The sequence below is a fragment of the Callospermophilus lateralis genome, chromosome 2, assembly GCF_048772815.1.
Source record: "Callospermophilus lateralis isolate mCalLat2 chromosome 2, mCalLat2.hap1, whole genome shotgun sequence".
Classification (NCBI taxonomy): Eukaryota; Metazoa; Chordata; class Mammalia; order Rodentia; family Sciuridae; genus Callospermophilus; species Callospermophilus lateralis.
In genome coordinates, this window is record NC_135306.1 from 204,429,190 (window position 1) to 204,446,698 (window position 17,509).

General features: G+C 53.1%; 2 protein-coding genes across 3 annotated transcripts; one reads left to right on the forward strand and one right to left on the reverse strand.

Moving 5' to 3' along the window:
• Positions 1 to 517: 517 nt before the first annotated feature.
• On the forward strand, positions 518 to 3,287 carry Sac3d1 (SAC3 domain containing 1). Of its 2 annotated transcripts, XM_076847524.1 has the most exons (3): positions 518 to 638; positions 839 to 1,419; positions 2,667 to 3,287. In XM_076847524.1, the coding sequence occupies exons 2-3, from the start codon at positions 846 to 848 to the stop codon at positions 3,158 to 3,160; spliced, it is 1,068 nt and encodes a 355-aa protein (XP_076703639.1). In that variant the 5' UTR covers positions 518 to 638; positions 839 to 845; the 3' UTR covers positions 3,161 to 3,287. The 2 variants fall into 2 exon arrangements, with proteins under 2 accessions (XP_076703639.1, XP_076703640.1); XM_076847525.1 differs by lacking the exon at positions 518 to 638 and having other exon boundaries at positions 732 to 1,419.
• A 41-nt stretch (positions 3,288 to 3,328) lies between these two features.
• On the reverse strand, positions 3,329 to 14,354 carry Naaladl1 (N-acetylated alpha-linked acidic dipeptidase like 1). The gene is made up of 18 exons (XM_076842942.1): positions 14,155 to 14,354; positions 13,898 to 14,070; positions 13,699 to 13,820; positions 13,256 to 13,378; positions 10,249 to 10,532; positions 10,045 to 10,149; positions 9,310 to 9,395; positions 9,025 to 9,144; positions 6,391 to 6,476; positions 6,242 to 6,305; positions 6,079 to 6,146; positions 5,796 to 5,887; positions 5,612 to 5,702; positions 4,812 to 4,893; positions 4,557 to 4,730; positions 4,394 to 4,481; positions 4,217 to 4,309; positions 3,329 to 3,925 (listed from the first exon to the last, which is right to left on the reverse strand). The coding sequence occupies exons 1-18, from the start codon at positions 14,352 to 14,354 to the stop codon at positions 3,739 to 3,741; spliced, it is 2,238 nt and encodes a 745-aa protein (XP_076699057.1). The 3' UTR covers positions 3,329 to 3,738.
• Between the last annotated feature and the right edge of the window lie 3,155 nt (positions 14,355 to 17,509).

Genomic DNA, 17,509 nt, shown 5'->3' on the forward strand with positions numbered 1-17,509 from the left:
TGTCAGTGGACCTTTATTTAATTTTTATGCAGTGCTGAGTATCAAACCCAGTGCCTCACACATGGTAGGCAAGTGCTTTACCCCTAAGCCACAACCCCAGCCCCTCTCCGCCTCTTTTCTAACTGTTCTTTTGCGAGTGGGTCTGGCTAAGTTGCCCAGGTTGGCCTGGAACATGCCTCAGCCTCCCTCCTCAGGACTGCATCCTCTGACCGAAGCACCTATCCCAAGACATTTTCTACTTGACTCTTTGCAAAAATAATAATAATAATAATAATAGAATAGAGAATCTCTAGGGAAACAGTAGAGAAAGGTCGATAGAGCCAGTTTATTGAGTGAAAAGGAAGAGGGACGGAAACCAAGACCTGGACGCTAATTTTGGAACCGCCCTAACCCACGGTTTACTGGAATAAATCCCAGCAAGGCCTAGGGGGCGTGGCCCCGCGGTGCCACGCCCCTCCCCGCCGGCTATTGGTTACTGGAAGGACTACAAACCGGTGCATCATGGGAGTGCCCGGCCTGCAATTTTTAAGGTAGAGGACGTTTGTGGGGGACGTTAGTGGAGCCGGAGTTCGCGAAATAGTGCTGGTATCGCCGGACTACAACGCAGTGCATCTAGGGAGCACGACTCTAGGGATCCGGTGAGAGGAAGGCGGTGGCCGGCCGGGAGGGCGGGGACGTTGAAGACCCGGGCGGGGAGGCGGGCGGGCCCAGCGAGGCTCGGCCCCGCCTCGCCTCGGCGGAGCCTCACCGGGCCTCTGCGGGCAGTGGCGTGCCCTCCCACATGATGGGGAGACCGGCCGCTGTCCCCGGGATTCTGAGCGCCCCCCCATCCCCGCAGCCCACCCATGCCCGGCAGCAAGCTGCCTGTGGGTATTTGCCCAGACATGTGCCCGGCCGCCGAACGTGCCCAGCGCGAAAGGGAGCGCCGCCTTCATCGCTTCGAGGTGGATAGGGGGTGGACAGGGGACCCGCCCCGCGCAGACCCGCAGCGCACGGTAAAGGAGTACAATCGACCCGCTGCCGGCAAGCCCCGCCCCCCGCCGAGCCAGCTGCGTCCGCCGTCGGTGCTGCTGGCCACCGTGCGCTACCTGGCCAGCGAGGTGGCCGAGAGCCCCAACGCGCCCCTCGCGGAAGTGGCCAGCTTCGTGGCTGACCGCTTGCGCGCGGTGCGGCTAGATCTGGTTCTACAGAGCGCGGGCGACGCCGAGACGGCGGTGGTACTAGAGGCTGCACTGGCCACGCTGTTGGCCGTAGTGGCTCGACTCCAGCCGGTTGAGACGCGTGGGCCGGTGGACCCCGTGCTGCTGCAGACCCAGGTACAGGAGAGCTTCGGCTCTCTGCGGCGCTGCTACGCGCAGAGCGCAGGGCCGCACCCACGCCAGGCCGACTTCCAAGGACTCTTTCTGCTCTATAACTTGGGTGAGTCGGGTCCCAGCCTTACTGGCATAGAGCCAGGGACCCCTCCATGAGGACAGTGGAGGCAAAGAAAAGAAGTTTTAAAATCTCACTGTTTAGAGGCTTAGCATACTCGAGGCCCTAGATTCCATTCCCAACAGTAGCAAAGAAAGAAAACATCAGTTTCCTTCCAAAAACGTCAGTGCACAACCCCCAACATCAGACCCCAGACCCGACCTTCCTATTTCAGAGTTCAGTTGTAATCCTAGCGACTGTAATCCCAGCGACTCAGAAGGCTGTGGCAGGAGGGTCGAAAGTTAGAGACCAGCTTGAGCAATTTAGCAAGGCCTTTAGCAACTTACTGAGACCTTGTCTCAAAAAGAGCTGAGAATGTGGCTCAGTGGTTAAACGCCTGTGGGTTCAATGACCCCACTAATAAATAAATAAATAAATAAATAAATGATAAACTAAAATGGAAGGCACAGGGTTGGGAGAGTTGGCCTTGATAGTGATTTTCAAACATTTTAAAATCTCCCTTCCCTAACAGTGTTGCAGAGATCACATGTGCCCAGGAACACATCTGACAGAAGTTTCAAGACTAGATCCTTTATATGGGTGGTGCATTTTAACAAATTCAATTGAAGTGAAATGCTCTTGACTTCACAGCTCACTAATGAGTCAGAAGCCTCAGTTTACAAAAGATGCCCAAGTTCCCAGTGTCCTGTGATTTTCTGAAAGAAAAGAAGCAAGATAGGGGCTCCTTGAAGAAATGGCCTTCCCAGGATGGCCATTTAATAGATCAGGCTCCCAAAATTGTGGGTACAGGGCAGCCAAGGCAGTGAGAAAATCAAGTGACAAAACTTCAATTTGGGTTAGGCCCTACCACATACTATCTCTAAGGCTCTCAGGCAAGTTGTTAATTTATTTGTTTCTTCATTCCCCATCATTCCCCAACACTGCCCACTTCTCTATTGTAAGCACCTAGGCTGACGTTGACATTTGGATCAGGTAAAGGCCTGACTGCAGGATCTTATTGGGGAAGTGGGGCAAGGTGGGCTGTGCAGGCAAAGGGATATGGTCAAGTTGGGGTGAGCAGGATCAAGAACTGGAGTTGAGCCTCGTGGAGGGCCAGCCCTGTCTGGTTAGAAGAGTGAGCATAGCTGAGTCTTGGAGCTGGCAGGAGTGGAGATGGGTAGGGCCTAAGGGGATGGAACGGGAAGTGGGCCTGATCCTAGAAGACCAGGCCTCATCCCAGCCTCCCAACTTCTCAGGCTCTGTGGAGGCGCTGTATGAAGTTCTGCAGCTGCCTGCTGCCCTTCGTGCCTGTCCACCCCTGCGCACTGCCCTGGCCATCGACGCCGCCTTTCGGGAGGGCAATGCAGCCCGTCTTTTCCGCCTACTTCGGACCCTGTCCTACCTGCAGAGCTGTGCAGTGCAGGGCCACGTGGGCCATGCCCGTCGTGCTGCCCTGGCCCGCCTCGCTCGTGCCCTTAGTACCCCCAAGGGACAGACTTTGCCTTTGGACTTCATGGTTCATCTGCTGGCCTTGGATGGACCTCACGAAGCACGGGACCTGTGTCAGGCCCATGGGCTACCCCTGGATGGAGAGGAGAGAGTTGTGTTCCTGAGGGGTTGCTATACTGAGAAAGGACTGCCACCTGTTGGTACCTGCAACGTGTTAGTGGGGAGTAAGCTCCGAGGGCGCACCCTGGAGGAGGTGGTCATGGCAGAGGAGGAGGATGAAGGTGTGTTCAGACCTTCCTAGGTCTGACATTAGGGGGACCTGACATTAGGGGGATATATGCCAGCTTCCAGAGCTTCAGGACTGGTCAGATCACTTAGGTTTCTTTTTTCATGATTCTTAGACCATAAAAGGAACTTTCTTTTTGGGACCAATGGCTGTACTTCATTTATTGGAGGGTACATAGAGAGGAGACTGTATGGGTGGGGCAGGAGAGGCAAACAGACTGGGCAAGGCCCTGTCTACCTGGACCAGAGTGTGCCTACGAGTCCATGAGGGGTGGCCTTGCTGATCTCTGAATTGGCCTCTAAGGTTGACATTGTGCATCCTGCACTCACCAACCCACCAATGCCATCACTTGTTGGGTTTTCATCCCCTAGCAGCCCTGCCAGCCATTCTGCCAGCCAGATCCAGGAGGAAGGAGATTGGGACTTGCCACTCCCCTCGGTGTCACCACTGATGGAACTCCTACTGTTGCCTCAAGCTGGAGAGGGGACCGTGATTATACATACTCTGGGCCTTGGGGGAGACTGGGACACGCTCCGGGAAAATATGTGGGAGAGGGTTAGGATAAAGGAAGATTGGAGGCATACAGGCTGGGGTCAGAGTTCAGCCACAGGTCTCAGGGTGGCTGTTGCACCCTCCAAAGCTGCCACCACAATGCTGAGCTGTCTCTGCACCTCAGCCCAAGCTTCAGATCCTGCGTCTGTGTCCTTGGCCCTGTAGCAGGCATTGGCCAGGCCAGGGAATGTGGCAACAGAGCTGGAGTGGGGTGCCCAGAGCACATGGCTGATGAGAAATTGGCAGGCTCAGGGTTAGTGAAAGGCCCAGCCTGGAACTCAGCTGCTCTACACAGCCAGGCCCAAAAGCCCCCACCCAACCAATCTGAAAGCTGCAATGTACAGTTTCATGGTGGGAAGACTGTAGTCCCCAATGTGACTGATTTGCCTCCCCTCCCTGAGACTCACCTTCCCCCCTGCCTTGGACTAGATTGTGCTCCAAAGCAGCAAAGCTGCTATCTTCTTCCTCGGGCAGGTGGCCTTTGCCTGGCGCCTGCGAGGAACTTTGGGACAAGCTCACCTGTAGTAGCGTTCCTCCGGGAAGGCTCTGGAGTTCAGGAAGGCCCGCTCTAAGAGCATCAACTGGTCATTGAACATCCGGACCTGCAGGGGACTGGCAGAGGCAGGACCTGTGGCTCACCCTGCAGCCCGCAGCCTGGGTGCACCTTCCCAGACACCTGCCCTCTCCCTTGCTCACTCAGGGCTGCCTTTCCTCTGTGCTGACACATGTTGATCCAAGGCTGAAGCTGCTACCACAAACTTCTCCACTGCCGTCACCAGAGGCCCTGTGGAGAATACCCAGTGGCTTAGCTTTGCAGGTGCAGAGCTCCCCATGCCTCAATGTCAGGGGGTGTCCATACCCAGGCTGATGTTGTGCTGCTGCAACAGGTTCCCAAGTTCCTGCTGGGCAGCCCGCAGGAAGCTGTGGAGGACCTCACTGTAGTCACTGACATTGAGGGGCAGGAATAAGCTGTCACTGAGCCGAAGAAGCACATTCCCAGCTGTCTGGGCCACAGCTTGGTGGCTGCTGAAGCCTACAGAGAGAACAAGACCAAGCTATCTTCAGTTCAGTCTCCTGTGGGTGGTCTCAGGATGCTCCTTGCCCCACTCCTCACCAGGGTCCAGAAACTTTTCCATATAATCAAAGGTGTCGAAAGCTGTGTGGTAGGTGGGGTAGATCCGGGCTGAGGTCTTGCTCTGGGGGGACAAGGCAGAGGTGATGGGCTCAGGATAGGAGGTGGAAGGTACACTTACAGCAAGCCACAATGTGTGGGAATTGTCAGAGTTGAACCCTTGGCACCTCCATGAGATGGGTTCTACAATTCCCACTTTACAGAGGAGCAAACTGAGGCTCAGAGCGATGAACCTGCCAGACATCACATGACTAATAGGAGGCAGAGCTGGCTTGGGTGCCAAATTCCAGTTTCACGTGAAGGAGCCTGGAGCCCTGGAGTCAGAGGGACTTAAATCCAAGCTCCACGCTCAGTACCAGTGTGGCCGTGAGATGGAGAAAAGCCTTTATGGGACATCAAACAGGGAGACAGTCTGGCCACTCAGCATCCTGCTTCTCACTGCAACCTCACTCGATGCTATGAGTCTTCCCTATTTCATAACATTTAATCAATATTGAGATAAACTCCCCACACGCACATTTTAAGATCTCAAGGCTTTCTATAATTAATGTCATTGTACAACCGATTGGGTTTTTTTCTTTCCTCCTGAATAATGCATAACACAATGTTGCTTCTTAAAATCAGTAGTATCTTATATTTGACAAAGTAACAAATGAGTGTAAACAGACTCAGAGGTTAAGAAACTCAACATTAGGTAGTATAGCTACTAAGCGAAGGAGCCAGATACAGTGTCTGCACTAGAGATTTAGAATTAGAGCAAGGGACTTGGGGTGCCTGCTCACCCGGTCATAGGTGTAGGACATGTCCACGGAGGAGATGCCCAGGAAGTGAATGAAGGGGGCGTAGTCGCTGCCGGCACCCAGTGAGCCCAGACTGCGGGAAAGAAGTGGGTTGGCTGGAGGGCAACGGGCCGACCCGCTGCGCTTGCTGCGCTTGGTCCCCACCTACCGTCCCGGTTGGTCTCACCTGGGAACCGTGCCGTACACCGGGCTGCTGCGGTTGAAGTGCCGTTTCCAGTTGTCGTAGATACTGAGGCCGCTGGGGCCTGGAGAATCGATCTGGCCCAGAAGGGAATCTAGGCTTGGGGCGGGCACCCTCCCCAGCCCCAACAACCAGGCGGGCCGTCAGCGGGGTACCCTAGTCCCCAGTCTCCCGACCACCTGCTGTCCATCAGGTCTGGCTCTGCCCACCTATATCGCCCCGCCCTACTCGGTCTACGCTCCACCCCGCCACACCAAGTCCCCAGCACCTCCTTGGTTGCAGAGAAGACCACACTCTGGACAGGGGGTGTCCCCAGCACTCTAAGGGTAGCATTGGCTATGGGAGGAATAGAGAAAGACTACTCAGACTCCAGTCCCTTCCTTTACCTACCCACCCCTGTCAGGCCGGCGCCCTGCAGCGCCCACCCGTACCCATCACTGCCACGTCCACGTTAATGTAGGCCACCGTGCGCTCCTGCAGCTTGCTGAAGAACTCCTGCGAAGGTGGGGGTCAACTTCGGTCCAGTGCTACCCAGTCCCAGAAGCCCCTCTCCATCCCCTACTCTGTGGGGCTTACTCACCTCTGTGAATTCCGTGGAGCCAATGAGCCCAAACTCCTCTGCCCCCCAGCTGGCAAACACGATTGATCTGCGGGGACGCCAGGTGCCTGTGGATGGGGACATAAAGGGTTGGAAGGCAACCAACCAGGATCCATGGTGGCTTAGGGGAAAGGTTGGGGATGTGTGGGGGAGGTGAGAGCTAGAAGGGGGAAATTGGGGAGGGGGGAGTAGGTGACCGAATGGCCTGACACCCTTCAGCCAGGCCTTCCAGGAGGCTTGATCCTTCTTCCAGTCTCCTCCTCTGTGACAACCCACCCCAACACCAGACTCCCCTGTCAGGGGCTACTTTCTGCCAGGATGCCCCACCTCCCTTCCTCTCTGCAGGCGTGTTAGGGAGGGGAATGGGGGAGAACTGGCTGGCTCCTCGCCTCCAGGCATCCCATGAAACATTTGCTGATAATCTCTGAAGGTACCCTCAAGGGCCTTCGCACTGAATCAGGTCTTCTTACAACAGTATCTTGCGGGAGGTACTAGTTCTATCTCACTAGAAACTGAGCCACAAGGAAGTTAAACCACTTGCCTAGGGTCACACAGTTGGTAGGCACACAGCCAGGTTCAAATCCAGGAGTGTGACTCCAGAGTCCTGGGGCTTATCCACTGCTCCAGTTGTCTCCCAGAGCATCCCACAACCAGACTTCCCTCTGCAGCCTGTGCCCACCCTGCTCTTGCCAGTTTCCATCCATCTTTGCCAAGACCCTGGTGGGTTCCACTTGCCCTTCCACCAGCTCCAGACCCCCCTGCTTGCCTGCTGCCAGTGCTCCCAGTTTTGCTCCTACCCCTGGCTGCCACTCACTTCCTTTCATCACTCACTTTCTTGTTTTAAATGAAAACTTTTTTTTTTTTTAACCAGGAATTGAAGGGGGAGGGGGCTTAACTTCTGAGCCATACCCTCAGCCCTTTTATGTATATTTTTTGAGACAGCGTCTCGCCAAGTTGCTCAGAGCCTTTCTAAGTTGCTGAGACTGGGTTTGAACTCACGATCCTCCTACCTCAGCCTCCTCAACCTGGGATACAGGTGCGCACCCACCACACATGGCTTAAATTAAAACTTTTAAAGTATTACATACATGCTTGCAATCACAAATTCCCACATTCCTGCCCCAAATGCATAACCTGAATAGACTCAGACAACCCCAAATTGAGGGCCATATAACAAGACAATGCCCAGATCCAGAAAGGTGAAGCATGGCTAAGGGACTAGTACAGATGAAAGGAGCCTGGAAGACACACAATGTTTGATTCCCCAATTGGATCTTGGACCAGAAAATTCTTTTGCTATAAAGGTCACTATTGGGACAAGTGACAAAACTGTTAATTTCCTGATTCCAATCTTTGTACTGTGGTTGTAAGAGAGAATATCCTGCACTAGAGATATAGCTCACTAATAGACCCTGTCTCAAAACAAAAAATATAAAGGGCTGGGGGTGTATCTCAATGGTAAAGCACCCCTGGTTTCAATCCCCAGTATTAAAAAAAAAAAAAAGTAAAAAGAAATTTTAGAAAATCAGTATGTGAGGAACAGGATTCACGCCTTCCCCTCGGATCTGCCTCGCCCTGCTTAGTGCTTCATCAGTGGTGCCTCCGTTGCTCAGGGTGAGCCTCCCCTGTGCCCCCACCCTTGTCCAGCCTGAGGACAACAAGCCTCTGTCCCTCCCCCACAGTAGCACAGGATGGACATAACATGTGCTCTCCAAATGCTGCTCTCCTGATTAAAATCACTCCCCAGCTTCCCACGACCCTTGGACCAAACCAAGCTCCCCATCTGTGACCTGGCGCTGCCCACTGAACCACCTTGTCCAGTCCCAATAGTCTCCTGTTGGGAGCTGCCACGTAGGAGCTGAGCGCCCCCTACCTTTGAGCAATGGAAATGTGGAGACTGGTTTCTGCTGCACAGAAGCAGGTGGATCCCCATCTCTGCTCAGCAGAGGAGAGAAGCCTTGGGAGTGGGTGTTACCAGTGGGACTGGACTGCCCCTTGTAACATTACCCCTCTGCCTTATTTGGATGGAATGTTCTTTTGAACAATCTCCCCCAATAAAACCAGGGTTCGAAGTGTGCCCTCTCTTTCCAAGGGACTCCTAAGGTCGAGAGCCATCCAGGGCTTTGAAAGGTATTTCTGTGTGCTTGCATGCTTTCTTTGCCGTTTTCTTAAGTTATTGGTGCAGCCAGCTTTTGGGAACCCAGCATAGGTCGCCACCCCGTTTAGTTGGTGAGATCCTCCCCAGCTGCTGTGCCCTTGCCCTCCTCCTGGATCTGCCTCTCCTGCTCTGAAGGGCTTGAATGCTACAGTGTCCCCTACAGAGAGACCTTTCCCACTCTTCATTGGCGGAACGAGGTCCAGCTCCAGCCAGACAATGAGAAGGCTCTCGGAGTGAGAGCACACCAATGCGTGAGTCAGTGAACTGCACCGGGATCCTGGAGGCCAAGGCTGGTGCCCATGTATCTCTGCCCCCAGGGACCTAGTCCTGGCACAAATGGGCACTGGAAACTGAGAGAGAGGAGGTAGCACAGGATGGTACTAGCTCAGGAAGGAGTGGGCTGGAGGTGACCCCTCGGGCAGAGAGTCCTTGGATTGGAGGAAGGAGAGCGACCTCACCTTTCTTCAGCAGGGTCCCCAGCACTCGAGAGATCTCCAAGAGAACAGCGGTGCCACTGCTGGGGTCCACAGCCCCATGTACCCAGCTGTCCCGGTGGTTTCCATACAGCACATAGCGGTCTAGCGGGAGGAACAGTGTCAGAGAAGCAGAGAAGAGGGAGGGGTGGGCGGGGTGTCCAGGCTGCGCTGAGGCCAGGTCAGGGCCCAATGAGGCTGGAGTGGAGTGGCAGGGGCACCGGGGCAGGGCAGGGTCCTGGCGCACAGGGAGCACGCTGAGGGGCTCACCAGGCTCCACGGCCCCACGGATGATCCCCAGGACATTGGAGGAGTTCCTCAGTTCCAGGCGATTGTAGACACTCATTTTCACCTGGCTGGGGAGGGGACAGATATGACAGGGGTCTCCACCCAGTCCACCATGTGCCCTGACCCTGTGCAGGAGAAACAGGCCCAGAGAGGGAAAGGAACATGGCAACATGGGACATGTCCCAAAGGACCAAAAGAGGCAGCAAGGCTGGAGCCAATCCTTCTTGCTGAATCCTCGAGGCCTTGCATTCATTATTCACTCAGTCAGTACTTAATGAGCACTTGGTGTATGCGCAGCACCTTACTAGGCTCTGCACAATGATCCGGACAGATGAGTCCTGGGGCCCTGGTTTTCACCTGGCCTCCCTCTCCTGAGCAAGACAGAACCCAGGAAGTGAACAACTAACTGTAGGTGGTGAGGGGCCTGGGAGAGGGAGTCCAGGTGCTGCAGGTGGCAGGGGACCTGACTTGGGGTATCCATCCTTGGCATGTTCAAGAGAGAGTGGCAGCTGTGTGGGGGAGGGGTGGGGCAGGGGACCCCGCAGGACCTCCCAGGTCATGCAGCTGTTCACAGCCTTCCCCTAAGGCAAGACAGATATTTAGGGGACAGGGAGGAGCTAAGAGAGAGAAGGAGGAGAAGGCCAGGTAAGAGAAGAATGGCCAGGAAGAAGAGAGGTAGGGGAGAGAGGAGGACAGAGGAGAAGGGCCTGACCTTACCTGCCATCAGAGAGGCTTCCAGAAGATCGGAAGCCGGGGCCCAGTCTGTACTCACAGCCCAGAGCTCCCTGCCAGGCAGATGGCGCCAAGGTTCCATTGAGGTTGCTGGGAAGAGCAAGAGAGGCCCTCCGGAATGAATGTGGGTGTGGAATTGAAGGCTGCGTGCCACTGGGGGCGGGCAGGGGACCTGAGGCACAGGCTCACCAGAGCAGGTCTTTGGCATCCTGGAAACCAATGGGCTGTGCAGGAATTGGGGGGAATCCAGAGGCATTGCTATGGTCCACGCGGAAGGAAGAGTGATGGGCTGGAAGGTAGGGAGTCACAGGGTCCCCAAAATACTTATAATAGGATCCTCTTTCCACACCTGAGGGAGGCAGGCCCCAGGAGTTTGGGAAGGTCTGGCTTGGCAAACTCTGCCCGTCATTGATGTCCATGGGGTCTGTATACACCAGCACCCCTGCCACCCCATACTTGGCAGCATTGACAGCCTGTAGGAGGCAGAGGAAGCTGTGTGTCAGGGAGGATGAAGACAGGCACATCTTGCTCCTCTTTCTCCTCTGCCATGGAAGACAGGATGGATCTAACTTCCCACAGGCAAGATGATGTTTGTGCAAGACCTTTAAGGTGGTGCTACTTGCAGCAGCAAACGACTGTCTATTGGGTATAGCCAAGCTAATGCCTATCAGTGGAATTAGTTAAATAAATGGGGACATCCTGTGATGGAATACTATGCAGCTGTATAAAAGAACAAGATGTATTTCTACAACCATGTTCATAGCAGCATTATCCTCAATAGCCAAAAGGTGGAAGCAACCCCTGTCCATCAAGGGATGAATGAATAGATTAAATGTGGTTTATAATGTGCAATAGATAGAATATTATTCCTACTTAAAAAGGAGGCAGACACAGTAGTGCACACCTATAATCCCAGCTACTTGGGAGGCAGGAGGATTTTAAGTTCAAAGCCAATCTGAGGGCTGGGGATGTGGCTCAAGCGGTAGCGCGCTCGCTTGGCATGCGTGCGGCCCGGGTTCGATCCTCAGCACCACATACAAAGATGTTGTGTCCGCCGAGAACTAAAAAAATAAGTAAATATTAAAAAAAATTCTCTCTCTCCCTCTCTGTCTCTCTCTCACTCTCTCTTTAAAAAAAAAAAAAGCCAATCTGAGCAATTTAGTAAGATGCTGTCATAGAGTAAAAATTTTAAAAAGCTGGGGATGTAGTTCAGTGGTAGAGCATTTGCCTAGCATATGTGAGGCCCTGCCTTCAATTCCCAGTACTGCAAAATTAATTAATTAATTTATTTATTTATTAAAAAAGGAATAAAGTGCTAAGACCACATCAGTGCACCTTGAAGAGGTTCTGTTAAATGAAATAAGCCAGACCAAAGGATAAATATTACTGAGTCCCCTTATATGAGATGCCTAGAAGAGGCAGGATTGAGAGGCTGAAAGTAAAATCCAAGTTACCAGGGGTGGAGTGTTGGGTGGGGAGGGGGTATTGTTAAGTTGAATTTCTATGTGAAATAATGGTAAGGTTCTGGAAATGGACAGTAGTGATCTTTAACATTGTAATGTTCTTTGTGTGTTTGGTCGGGGGAGGTCCTGGAGATGGAGCCCAGGCCCTTGAACACACTAGGAAAGTGCTCTCTCACTGAGCTGCATCTCCAGACTTTTCATTGGTTTGCTTGTTTATTTATTTATTTATTTATTAGCTGTAGATGGACACAATACCTTTTTTAAGCTTTTTATTATCATTTTTTTAATGTGGTGCTAATGCTTGAACCCAGTACCTCACATGTGCTAGGTGAGTGCTCTACCACTGAGCCACAACCCCAGTTCCTATGTATTTATTTTTATTTGAAACAGGGTCTTTCTAAGTTGCTGAGGCTGGCCTCCAACTCATGATCCTCCTGTCTCAGCCTCCCGAGTTGCTGGGAAGACAAGCTTGTGCCACCTTACTGGTTCTTTTTCTTTACCTTGCTGTTCCCTTTTTCTTCCCTCCCACTTTTCCTCTCCCCTTTTTTCTTATCATAGGCACTATTCAAAAATTATGATAAAATACACAAATAATGAAATGTATTATCTTAACTGTTTCATTGTATGTTGGTATTAAATGTGTTGTGCAACTACCTTCACCATGGATCTCCAGAAGTCTTATCATCCATCGTCCTGCCAATCTGTCAATCTATACCCTTTAAATCCTAACTTCCATTATCCCCTCTCATTCTATGCCTTTTTATATTAAAAAAATTAAACCATAGGTACACAATATCTAATTTAAAATTTTTTGAAGGGAGGGAAAACAGAGGATCATGAACTGAATCTGATTTCCATTCATATATGAGTTTGTTGGGATGAACCCAACTACTATGTATAACTATAAGGTTCTCATTATTTATTTATTTTTTTGGTTTTGGTAGTGCTGGGGATCAAACCCAAGGCCTTGCACATATCAGGCAAACATTCTGCCACTGAGCCTCATCCTCAGCCCCTGAGTCAAACATTTCAATTGAAAAGGATGACAGGGTCCAGCGCAGTGTCCCACACCTGTAATCACAGCGGTTTGGGGGCTGAGGCAGGAGGATTATGAGTTCAAAGCCAGCCTCAGCAAAAGCCAGCCACTAAGCAACTCATTGAGACCCGTCTCTAAATAGAATACAAAATAAGGCTGGGGATGTGGCTTTAAAGCCAGCCTAAGCAATTCACTGAGACCCTGTCTCTAAATAAAATATTTTTTTAAAAGATTGGGAATGTGGCTCAGTGGTTAAGGGCTCCTGGGTTGAATTCCGGGAACCAAGGAAAAAAACGAAAGAAAGAAATGACAGGGACTGGGGTGCAGCTCAGGGAGAGGCCAGGGTCGCATCTCACCCCCAAAAGAAGAAAGAAAAAGGAAATGGCAGGGAGGGGAGCAATAAGAGGAACTCAAGTTCAACATTCAGAACTGTCACAGGAAGATCTGAACTCCAGGAATATCAAACCTGAAGGTTCTGCCCCATCCCTTCACCATTAAGTCTCCAGGAAGCTGGAGAAGGCACCCGAGGCCACAACCTGGCAGCGCCCGCCGCAATACAAGGCCCCTTCTCACCTCCAACCAGGCTGCGCCCACGCCTCCCCGCTGCTGCCATGCAGCCCCTCTTTCCCCCTCTGTCCTCCCCCCTCTGTCACTCCGGCCCCTCCTCCCTCTGAGCCCTGCACAAGGCTGCTCTCACCTTGTCCCCACGCCCTGCACCCCCATAGCGGGTCAGGGCAATGGTGCCCTGGAGATTGATCCCCTGCTCCTGCAGCTCCTTGAAGTCCTCTTCCTTGCCCTGGTACGCATAGACGAGGAGGCCCTGGTGCCCAGAGGAGGTGACCCTTAGAGCCAGCTGAGCCCAGGGCAGGTGGGGAAAAGGGCAGGAAGTGGGATAGCAGGGCGAAGGATTTAGACTGTCTCCCCACCTCACCCAGAAACATGAGCACCCAAGGTCGGTCACCCTGAGTACCCTGAGTGGGTATGGCCTTGAGCAGGGGCCATGATGTTTGTTGAATGTCTAAGTGACAACGGAGGGAATTGCTGAGCCCCTGGATCAGAGCAAGGAGAAGCCTGGGTGGGAACCAGGTGGGTTGGGAACCAGGGGGAGCTGGGGGATGTCGGCCGGTATTCCAGTCCCACCTGCGGGGTTCCGGGAGGCGCGTAGGCTGCATAGGGTTGCACCACATCAGGCCCCCCCTGCTCCCCAGTCACATTCTCCTCGTTTGGATGGTAGGTGTGGAGGATGTCCCCAGTGGGGCCCACTGTGGAGGGGGACAGAGTCAGGGCCGGGCGGCTCCTCTCACCCACCCGGGCATCCCACGCCTGGGCAGGATCTCACCGACTTCCACGAGGTTGGGCTGCTCCTGGCTGGGGAACGACAGCAGCACCTCATACTCCGTCCTCTCTGCTGAGTCCAGGCCAGACTCTGAGTCCCTCCAGCGACTCAGCAGCAGTTGCACCAGGGCTTCATCACGAGGGCTGGAGGCCAGGTGTGGCTGCCTGGAGAGTTCCCTGCAGGGTGACAGAGGAAGGGACGGGCACAGTCAGGGAGGGGACCTGCAGATCGAAGGAGGAGCGGGCAGATCTGCCTCTCACCAAAGGTTCTCACGGATCTTGCTGGCATCCAGCTGCCCCATGACAGCCTTCAGGAGCTCCAGGTCCAGGTCCTGGAGGACTGAGGTGCTGGGGGCCGGTGCATCCGCCCCCTTGGGGATGGCAAAGTGGCCCAGGATGATCCCCAGCCCCAAGAGGGCAGCAGCCCCCAATCCCAGCCCTAGCACCTTCACCCACTGCATCCTGTGGGACCTCAGCCAGCGGGGGTGGCCCTGGCAAGGGCCTCCTTATAGATGGGGTGTCAGGCCTGGTTAACCATTACCCCAGGGGTGGTGTTGCCCTTTTGACCCTGGATGGCCAGGGAATAAGGGAACATCTCCCGGTGAGAATCAGGAGATGTCACATAGACCACATTCTGCATTGTTCATCTGGAAGGGACCTCTGAGGGCACCAAGGCAACATGGGGACACCAAAGGGCAGAGATGTAAAACAGACATTGGGCCAGGTCTGGGACTCAGAGCCCCTTTGTCCAGAGTAGGTTCCTGCTGTGCCACAGTCACTGCCTGTCTTCCTTGGTGTCCCTTGGTCTCTGGCACAGCCTGCCCTGCATCCTTGAGCATACCTGAATTTAAATTCCATCCTTGCTTGACATAAGCTATGTGAGCTTGGGTAAGTCACTTAGCTTCTCTGAGCCCATTTTCTTAGCTGTAAAATGGGGGATAATAGACCTACTTCACAAGACTGTGGTGCTATCTTCATTAAGCGAGATTAAATCTATAAATATCAAGTCCAACAGGGTGTGGTGGTACACACCTGTAACCCCAGCAACTTGGGAGGCTGAGTCAGGAGGACTGCAAATTCAAGGCCAGCCTCAGCAATTTAGCAAGGTCCGACGCCTTAGAAAGATCTAGCCCAGTGTCCATCATGTAGTGGGAGCTCAGTAGATTTCAGTCACCTCTCCCTAGAGCTCAAGGAAGAAGGGGACCTGAATGAATATTCTGTATTTATCCAAGTGGGCTCCGCCGCGGAAGGAAGTAGGGCTCTTGGAAAGGGGTGCTGTTCTGGAGGCAATAGCGGAAGCCATGAAGGGTTTGCAAGGTGTCTTCCTCCTCAACCTCTTGACCCATCCTTCTGCTCCCTCCATTCACTGTTTATTTCCTCCTTCACTGACAGGTGCAGACATTGCTCATTCATTTGGTTCTAAGTGAGGCCTATATTGGGCCCTGGGGAAGCAAAGTCCAGACGGACAGGCTTGATGATTATCAGTGCCCAGAATATAGCCTTGAATCTTATCAGCAGCCATCAGCGTGGGGAGCACACACCTTCCTCACGAGGACACAGGAGGGCAGACACCAGCAGGCAGCCAGCCAGTTGCCAAGGTTGGCTGAGGACCAGAGATGGCGGCCCCACGGGTCCTGGAAGGATTTAGTCCTCTGATCATGTGACGTCATAGACAGCACACCGGGTGAGAGCTCGTGGCATCTGAGTGGGTGACAGCACTGTGAACGTGGTTTACACCTGAGAGTGTAGGACTCTCAGGAAATCAGCTCTGGCTGTTGGAACCTGACATGAACTGGTTGATTTTCTTCCCAGCACCTTGGACTAGACTGTGGGACACCATTTAAGGTCCTTGGGCCTGTGAGCACACTTTGATCCCCTCCACAGTCCTTCCGCGCCTCCAGGGAGGTCACCCCATTGCCATGTTCCTTTCCTCCCTCGCTGCCCTCCTTGTCTAGTCTGAGGCCCTTCAGACCCTCTCAGCCCCCCTGATCCTTTCAGCATTGGTCACATTTTCTGAAACCACACCCTGCTGGCAATGCTGCTCCTGTACCCTCGCCCTTGAATGTGCCTGCAGTGTCACCCGACGTGTGGGCCCCTAACTCTCAGAGGCACTTAGATGGGGATTTTTGAAGTCTCTCCTCTCTTTCAAGCGCCAACCCCTCTCCACCCATCTCAGCTGATGACTGTGCTTCCTCTGTCACTAGGAAAACTAGAGGCAGCTGGAGGGCAGCTCCCCACTTGCACTCCCTCCTGGGCCTTCCCTCCTGCTCCTGCTCTGAGAGGCCCACACCCCACCTGAGGCCAGTCTCTACCCTGGGCCCTGGAGCCCAACCCTGGCTCCACTGAAGGACCTTGGCTCTGTCCTGCTCCTCCACTCTCCCTTAGAAGGCCATTTCCAGCCACCTAGAACACCCACTTATGGTGTTTAACACCTCTTTTGAAAAAACCTCTTAGCCACTTGCCCTCCAGTACCTGTCTTCTCTTTCCGTCCCCTTTTATGAGGACAAATAGGTCTAGGCTTGTCTTCAGTGCCTCCTTCCCCATTCTGTCGTTTTTTTTTAAAAAAAATTATGATTATTCTTTTCATTTTTTAGTTGTAATTGTCAGTACCTTTAATTTTTTTATGTGGTGCTGAGGATCGAACCCAGGGCTTCACACATGCTAGGCCAGCGCTCTACCGCTGAGCCACAACCCCAGCATCCCCCACATTCTGTCTTGAAGCTGCTCCAATCAGGCTTCACCCACCACTCCACTAAAATGGCTCTGCAAAAAGTCAGTTGTCCTTCAAGTTGCTAAATCGCTTCTGCACCCCTCCCTCCCTCCTTCTCCTCCTCCTCTTCCTTTGTCCTGAGAATTGAACCAGGGTGATCTGCCACTGAACTACACCCCAGCCCTTTCTGTTTTTTTATTTTGAGACAGGATCTCACTAGATAGGATCTCACCCAAGCTGGCCTGGAACTTGCAATTCTCAGCCTCCTGAGTTCTCGGATTGTGGCATGCACCGCTGTGCCCGGCCTGTCTTCTCCTAGTCTGACCGGGAAGCCAAACTTTCGCTGGGTGTGGTGGAGCATGCCTGAAATCCCAATGACTCCAGAGGCTAAGGCAGGAGGATTGCAAGTTCAAAGCCAACCTCAGTAACTTAATGAGGCCCGAAGCCACTCAGTGAGACCCTGTCTCTAAATAAAATATAAAAAAGGGCTGGAGATGTGTTTTAGTGGTTAAGGGCCTCTGGGCTCAATCCCTGGTATTCCTCCCAAAAAACAAAAACAATGCCTTAGACACCTAAATCTCTTGGCTTCCAGGATCTCACGCAGCCTACTGTCTCCCTCCTTTGTGGCTGCTGTTTTGGTCCCTTTGTTGGGAACTCTTCATGTCCTGGCCTCTCACTGTCACAGAGGCCCAGAGCTCAGGCTCTCTTCTCTATTTACACCATTTCCTAGGCAACCTCGCTCAGCATTATGGCTTTAAATACTGTGGTGGCCAGCCTCCGAGCTGGCCTTGAAGGACAAGAGGAAACTGCACTGTATCCAAGGTTAGGTTCCAAAAGATATGGTGGCTTCTGCCAGATGAGGTGGCACACTCCTGAAATTCCAGTGACTCAGAAGGTTGAGGCAGG